At 48.3% G+C, this 7,352-nt stretch overlaps 1 protein-coding gene across 5 annotated transcripts in view; it reads right to left on the bottom strand.

Annotated features, from left to right (window-relative positions):
• Nucleotides 1-7,352, bottom strand: part of ankfn1a (ankyrin repeat and fibronectin type III domain containing 1a) — a 32,686-nt gene that overhangs the window by 13,392 nt on the left and 11,942 nt on the right. For 3 of the 5 annotated variants that reach the window (XM_019874520.1, XM_019874519.1, XM_019874522.1), the window contains 2 exons: nt 5,467-5,504; nt 1,251-1,373 (listed from right to left, as the gene is read on the bottom strand). In XM_019874520.1, the coding sequence (XP_019730079.1) occupies nt 1,251-1,373; nt 5,467-5,504 (161 nt within the window). Of the gene's footprint in view, nt 1-1,250; nt 1,374-1,990; nt 2,196-5,466; nt 5,505-7,352 lie in introns of those variants that run through there. The other 2 variants (XM_019874523.1, XM_019874524.1) reach the window with 2 other exon arrangements.

Below are 7,352 nucleotides of genomic sequence, written 5' to 3' on the forward strand. Positions count from 1 at the left end.
TTTATGTGAATCGCTAAGTGGAATCGGCCGGCAAGTCCCAGGAATCAAATTACTGGGAACTGCTTCTCCGAAAGAGACTTTTGACTTTCCAAGCATGCCGAGTCCTCCAAAAAGCCAATTGATGACTCAGAAGATGAATAATCACCGATTCCATGACAACCTTTGATGCTGCTCCCCCATTTGCCATGTTCACGTTTCCCGCTACAAAAGCCCCGCGTCAGCTTCTGGCGTCAGGGCGAGGCGCCGAGATGGGACGCCTCACTTAAGCTCCGAGATCCTCCACGTCTGGTTGAAAGCGCTGCTGCTGCCGGTAACCGTGGCAACAGCAGTGATGCCGGCGGCCGGCTCGTCTGGGAACATGAAGCGCGTGTTTAACTAGCAGCTAACGCACTAAAGCGCTCGCATTGGTGCGCATCAGACGGCGGCTCGGCCGTCCTCGCCTGACAGCGCCGCAGTCTTTGAAACGCAGATGCGACAAATTCACTGTGTTATCTCGCTCTCACGAAAATCTACCGGCTATTGACCAATAAAGAGGAGAACAGCTTTTTGTGGAAAAACAAACATGTCCGACACAACTGCGAATGACATTTTGTGCTTTTGTGACACCTTAAACTACAAAACGACGAACAAGACTAACAAAGGGTCAAATTATTTTCAGATAGGCAACAAGGAAACACAGTGTGAGGGATGCTGACTCACCACATGGCTCGAGTTTTTTTTTTTTTTTTTTTACATACCGTTCACTCCATCAACTGTATTGTTTCCTCACAATCATGACACAAACTTTTCTGTTCCCTACCGTGACACGTTCGATGTTGTCCCATCTCCAACATCCCTCCCACATAATCAGCCAAGAGTCACAGCCTAATCTTACTCTTTTACTCAAAAGCTATGCTGATGCCAACCCCAAAGCAGTGCAACGTCGCCATCTACTGCCGTCTGTGTGTCATTGTTATTAGTTAAAAACTGGCGTGAGGTACTCTTCCCACCTGCTGAAAAATGTACTGCATGAATATCACTTCAAAAATTCAAGTATTTAGTTAGTTATTTGGTTCTGAAGAACTACAATTGAGTGATGTTTGGATTTTTAAATCGCCCTGTGCATGGAGGCTAAACTAAAAATATCTTCAAGTTTCACAAAGGAACAAAGTCAAAAATATAACTCATCTGCTGAATGACACGTTTGGTCCATTCTGCCCGACAGCGCATGAAAAGCATCCCATCCATCAATTTTTCGCCGGAGCGGTCACCTGTCCAGGCTTCGTGAGGCGCAGGGGAGTCCCGTGTAGAACTGGAGGTCCTGGATCAGAGCATCTCCGGCTGCCGCGCGCTGGTTCCACCTCTGAGCCAATCGGGAGAGCTTGCTGTCCGACCTGCCGAGAAATGAAACGACCAAAGCGTCAGGAGACAAAACGGCCGCACGAGAGAGAGGAAAAGCAGCAGCCAAGAGCGCACGGAATGGTCGACGGGCGAGCGACCAACGTTTGCCAGCGCTCAGGATGCAGCTGAGCCGGCCGGAGCCTTTCCCGTCTGACTTTTGAGGTGAACTGGCCGACTGCACTCTGGACTGGTCGGCAGTCAATATCGTTGCTACTCATTATTTTACCTCACCAAAACGAAATGACTAAAAGTCTACGGGAGAAAACCTTTTCATTCACGGCACTTGTAAAAGATGACCATTCACACTCACAAGAGTGGAGAGTCAACGCGCACAAAAATCAGGTAAGCGACAGGTGGGGGGCCTCGACTGGTCGCCTGTTGACCTCTGAACGTATCGGTAGACAGATGACCATTCCCAAGGAGTGGAAACCGAGGCCACACTCCCTGCACCAAAATCTGGTTGGAAATCTTGACCAAGGATTCAAACTTGTTGAAATGAAAGTTGGAGAGAGCACAAATTGTTTCAAAAAAAATCTTCGAAGTCAAAAAAATATTCCTTGAAAACCATTTTCACAAGTGGCAAAATAGCGGCGGCGGCGTTGGTACTCACAGTGGAAAGGCGAGCGGAGAATTTCGAAGACAGCGCATCAAGCGCCCGAGCTGACTGCCGGAGCTTCTCGGCACGCCGCAGAGATGTGGCGCTCGCCGCCCGACGCGTGCGCATTTGCGCGCGCCACCGCCCGACGCCTTCTGGCCAGGCGCATGGCCGCTCGGGTACAAACGACGACAGGTGAGCGACCGATGGCGGAGGACAAGACAGGCTGGACGAGTTGAGCGCCTTTCATATAACACACGCACGCGCGCGCATGTGTGAGCGTGCAATGAGGAGGGGCCGAGGCAGCGGTGGAGAAGAATTGAGAAAGAGGGGGTGAAGATGAGGAGGAAATGCACAGTCGGATCGTGAAGAGGAAGATGAAGCACGCCCGGAGGACCAAAAAAAAATAAAAATCAAAAATCTGACAGGAAAAATGTGAGGCCAGCTCTCAAAATTCACCTCAGGACAGACAATGAGGCTAAATGTCATTCCGACATGATGCCAATCAAACGCATCGCTAACACTTTGGTGATCTGAAGTATGTCACATCAATTTCCACCAATGGCATGAGTTGAAGTGTCGCTAATATTGGTGGAAAAATAGCACTGCATACTTGACAGAGTGTAGAATTAATGAGATGCGGCCCTTTCAGGGGTGTGGCCTAGTGAGTTTGACTGTGAGGCTGTTGTTTGACTGTCGTTCCCATTAAATAAACAGCTGCAGGCCTCCTCGGTACGGCACTAATATTAGCTATTCTTTGCAGAGGATAACAAATATATGCCTGCGCGTTTCGTTTTTGTCAGTCTGCGCACACACACACACACACACACACACACACACACACACACACACACACACACACACACACACACCACATTGGTGTGTCGTATAGTGAAGATATGCAGGTTGTAGGTGAGAGGGGCCCACTCCTCATCTTGCTTCCCGCCAAACTAGCTGGCATGTTGGACAGTGCAAAAGTGCAGCTTCCCCTCCCTCGCTCTCTCCTTTGATGGCAATAAACATGTTGTTTTGTCTTGTGAGCGTAATAAACGGCTTCATTCAAGTGGACGCCCACGCGCTTTCATCCACTTCTTCATCGACGCTAATTAAAAGCGCCGGACACGATTTCATGCCCGCACCAGGCTACTTTGCAGTCTTGCAATCAAATGCACGCACGCGCAATGTTCATTGCGGTAGATAGCAGCATATTTATTTTTCAAACCTCAAAAAAATAAATTAATAAAGTGTTCAAAAAGTGACCGAATAGATGAAACTGCAGATGCTGAATGTGACGAGTGTGCAAAGGTCCACTGACATTGTTTAAACCTGTGGATTCGTTATTTTACTCTAACCTAGATAACACGAGATAAAATAGAAAAAAAGTATGATTGTATTTGATCCAATAACTAGCACAAAACATTGAAAATGGCGCTCGTAATTTATTTATTTATTTATTTTTCTTGAATGGATTTGTTGTTTTTATGACGGCACAAAATCTGTCTCAAACGTCACACTTTTCTGGACATTTTTGCAGATCTTGAAAGCGCACAAGGTGACATTGAAATTTTGTGGGGAGATAACACTTCAAACGTCTCCTTTTAAGAACCAATTTTCGGTTTTGCCCAGTCCCGATGTCTTCCCGTGGAAAGTGGCCAACTTTAAAAACGGTCCGTAATTTTGCAACGCCGATGACGTGCTACCGTGCTGCCGTGTTTGTGTTGACGCTTGGCGACTCCAAAGTACCGGCGGACGCCAACAATGCAAACAATGCGGGCGGCAGCTTCCCGCCTCCTCCGCTGAGGACATGAAGAGCGAGTGGCGGCGGCCGATTGGCTGCGCTGTTTCCATGACTCCCATTGAAAGCGACAGGTAAATGCACACCATGGAGGGGGGTGCTAGGGAGGGGCGGGAGGTTAACTAACACATTTCAACAGCAATATTTTTAAAAAATACATAAAAATTCAGAAACGTGCTGAAAATGCCACTTTATCTATGTAAAAAAATAAAATCGAATATTTTATATCATCAAAGTAGTCAGACTTTCCGGAACTGATTCATCAAGAAACATGTTTCAACTCTATCAGGGTCTGAAATTTTAGCGGGGACGCTAACGATTGAGCGCGAAGTAGCAGGGAAACAACGACAGACAAATTACAGTCTTCTCGGTACTCGTTACCGAAACCTGTTATGCGGCCAACAAGTCACGATTCTGCAGTAAAGCCCAAGTAGACCAAACTTTAATGGACAGTGTGTGTGTGTGTGTGTGTGTGTGTGTGTGTGTGTGTGTGTGTGTGTGTGCGCGTGCATGCGCAGGCGAGTGGGAGGTTTTTGAAGCAGCACTTTTGGGAGCATGCAACAGCGAGGAAATGACTCGCATCAATCAAAGAAGGTGGCATTAGCGCCTCCCCGGGTGTCGCACGGCTCCGACACCGACCCAAATGTCACAGCGCCGCGGCGACTGGCACTCGGGGCCATCCGAGAGAAGCTGCAGTCGCTCTGCGTGTTCTAATAATGACCGCTAATGACCCCCCAGCTCCCGAAAGCTCACGACCGTGTCCGTAATCCGAAACGCTCGCACCAAGACTGTCAGACACTTTTGTCTGAAAGGACGATTTTGTTCCGTTGAAGTGAGCTGAATGTATTTGTTATCCAAGTCAGAGCGGATGCTTTGAAAATGACGAAGTCGCAAAGCCGCAACAGACATGGAAGGAAAAAAAAAAAAAAGGAACAAAGCCATAGTTCGCCGCATTCGCGCAAACACTACAGCACTCCAGCGCTGTACCTTGCGTTCCATGCATCGCCATGGCAACAAGTAGCCAGAGGCGATATTAGACTTAATGGCTACCTTGGGCCCCCCCCGTGTGTATTGTGAGGATCATGGAGTGTAGCTGCCAATGAGAGCAATTGTCAAGCGGCGTTTAGGGGGGAGAAAGGGGAAAAAAAAAAAAGAAAAAAAAGGCAAACTGTTACTTGAAATCACGTCCTCGTGCCGTCAATACGGGCACTCAGCCCCGAGCGACGACGACATTGCGACTCATTTGATCTGCCGTGTCATCGAGTTTGCCTCCCGAACGTACTTCTAGGCGCAAGGGACACTTCATTAGGGACACAGGCACAACATGTGGTCCGTTGGCCAAAACACGGCAAGCTACGTTTCCTTCCCAAACATTTTCATGCCCTCGGGTATTTGCTGCATTCATTTTGCGCTTTTTGGTCCTAAAACTAGTTCCAATTTCATTAAATTAGTGCCTAATTGTGAGTCGTAGCCACATTTGCAGATTATTTCATTGATTTTTACCTCGCCTATGTCGGATTAACCTGACATTGTTCATAGGCGTGAATGTTTGCGCATCCGTGTCCTGACACTGACCGGCAACCAGTCCAGTCCAGTCCACCTCTCGGACCAAATCAGCTGGGATGGGCTCACCCCGATTGGACGAAGCCGACCTGTCCCAAAGAAGAAAGTGCCACGCCACAAAGTTCAGACTTACTTCTTTTTGGAGTCGTATCTACTCGGCGTTCCCAGACTCTGCAGAAGAGACAGAACGGAAAGAGGAGGGATTAGAAGGGATTGCAGAACGTCGTCAAAAGTCAAATTTAAAATGCGAGTGCTTAACGAAACCATGATATTGCGAATAAAGTTTCCGTTTCCGTGGGCCCCGTACATCTACATAGCGACACACAGTCTGAAATCTGATTGGACGAAGGAAGATAACATCTGCATCGATGCATTGGAAGCAGTGCAGCCAAGAAATTTAAAAAAAAAAAAGCTCCTATTTGAAGAAAATAGCTTCTTTCGAATAAATGACCAAATATCAGAATAGAGGTTGTAAATGTAGATGAGCACTTCTGGCGGCGTTTCTCGCATTCCCTCACACGGAAAAGCATCAATGACGCCCACGCGTTTATCTACCATTCAGTCAATAAGAAGTAGGTCAGCGAGCGCCGCGTTGATTCCAAACAAAGTAGCCGATGTAAACGACGACTGCAAAGGAGAGGAGGGTCAAAGAGGACATCGTACGGTGAACGTACACCGTTGCCGCGGCGACAGAGGATGACACTGTGTGCAAAAGATGGCAATGAGAACATGATGCGCAAAACACCCCGTGCGGACTCAACCATTAAACGGTTGCACGGCAGCACTCAGGAGAGCACCAGGCGACAAATTAAATGGAACAACATCATTGACGGAACAGGAAGTGTCTTGGTTGTGTGACACGGGGTACAGAAGCGGCACGCAATGCAGAGAGAACATTATACGGAAAACAAAATGTAGATAGTACAATGCTGAGGGAGGCACTGGTATCGGTACTTTTGACCAGTTACAACTCAATTTTTCTTTTTCGGGTGATGTAATTCCACTTTTGCCTGCTAGATGGCACCACATGATTGCATTTAACTATCTCCATTTTTGAGAGCAGTAGAGAATAGAGGAAGTGTCTCAAGCTCAGGCTCATTTATTCTGAAGAGATGATTGAACGTCTCGGGCCTCTAACATCCTGCCTTTTATGCCTACAGAAAGTGACGGACGGGGATTCCTTTTTTTTTAATGTATGGGACATCTTTGGGATGCATGTTGTGAGATAAAAGTTCCGTTTGGAAATAAGAGGAGTCGCTGAGTTTGCGGAAAATCCGCCCCCCCCCCCAGTCACATTGAGGTTGTGCAGAGGGCAAAAGGATGGAGTTCAGCCTGAGCTTCCCGAGGAGATGAGCACCTTATTCAGAATGATTTATGCAATTTTGGATAAAGAACTTTCCGTCCTTGAACGTGTCTTCCAGCGGGGACTTTCTCATGCAGTCCAAGTACAAACGGTGAGATGAATTTTCCGCCTACTTGCTTCCGTTCAATTGACTCGGGGTCAATTTGGCCGTGCGGCTGCCGGTGATGAGCGCGCCGGCGGGGTGGTAACGTTGGCGATCGCCTGCTGGCGCTCAGATGAGATTATCGCCCGAGCAGCAGGTGCCAATGAGCGTCCGCGCGCAATACAACTCAACCGCGGCACTGTCCCCGCGCGCGAATCAGTGATTCGCAGCAACTTCGGTTGCAAGATCATCAGGTGTGCTGCGGGAAATTGGTTCAAGACTCGTCGTTCATGGTGAATCCCGAAGGTATCGCCGTTCGCCGGCACAGGCATAAACTGTGTTCAGCAAGCACCACAATCGCAAGCTAGAAAACAATGCTCGCAAAACAACATTAAAAATCACTTCTTGTAATTAATAAGAAAACTATTCAACCCCCACCCCCTATTCCTCGGCCCCAGCGAGGAGATCGTCAAACTTCAAGTGAGCCAATGTCGCCAGACGCACACCAGCAGAGCTGCCGGCTTCCACACACCGCAGACACCTAAGCCCCGCCCGCAGTCAGCGCACCCCCCCC

Source organism: Hippocampus comes, unplaced genomic scaffold, assembly GCF_001891065.2.
Source record: "Hippocampus comes isolate QL1 unplaced genomic scaffold, H_comes_QL1_v1.1 scaffold279, whole genome shotgun sequence".
Lineage (NCBI taxonomy): Eukaryota > Metazoa > Chordata > Actinopteri > Syngnathiformes > Syngnathidae > Hippocampus > Hippocampus comes.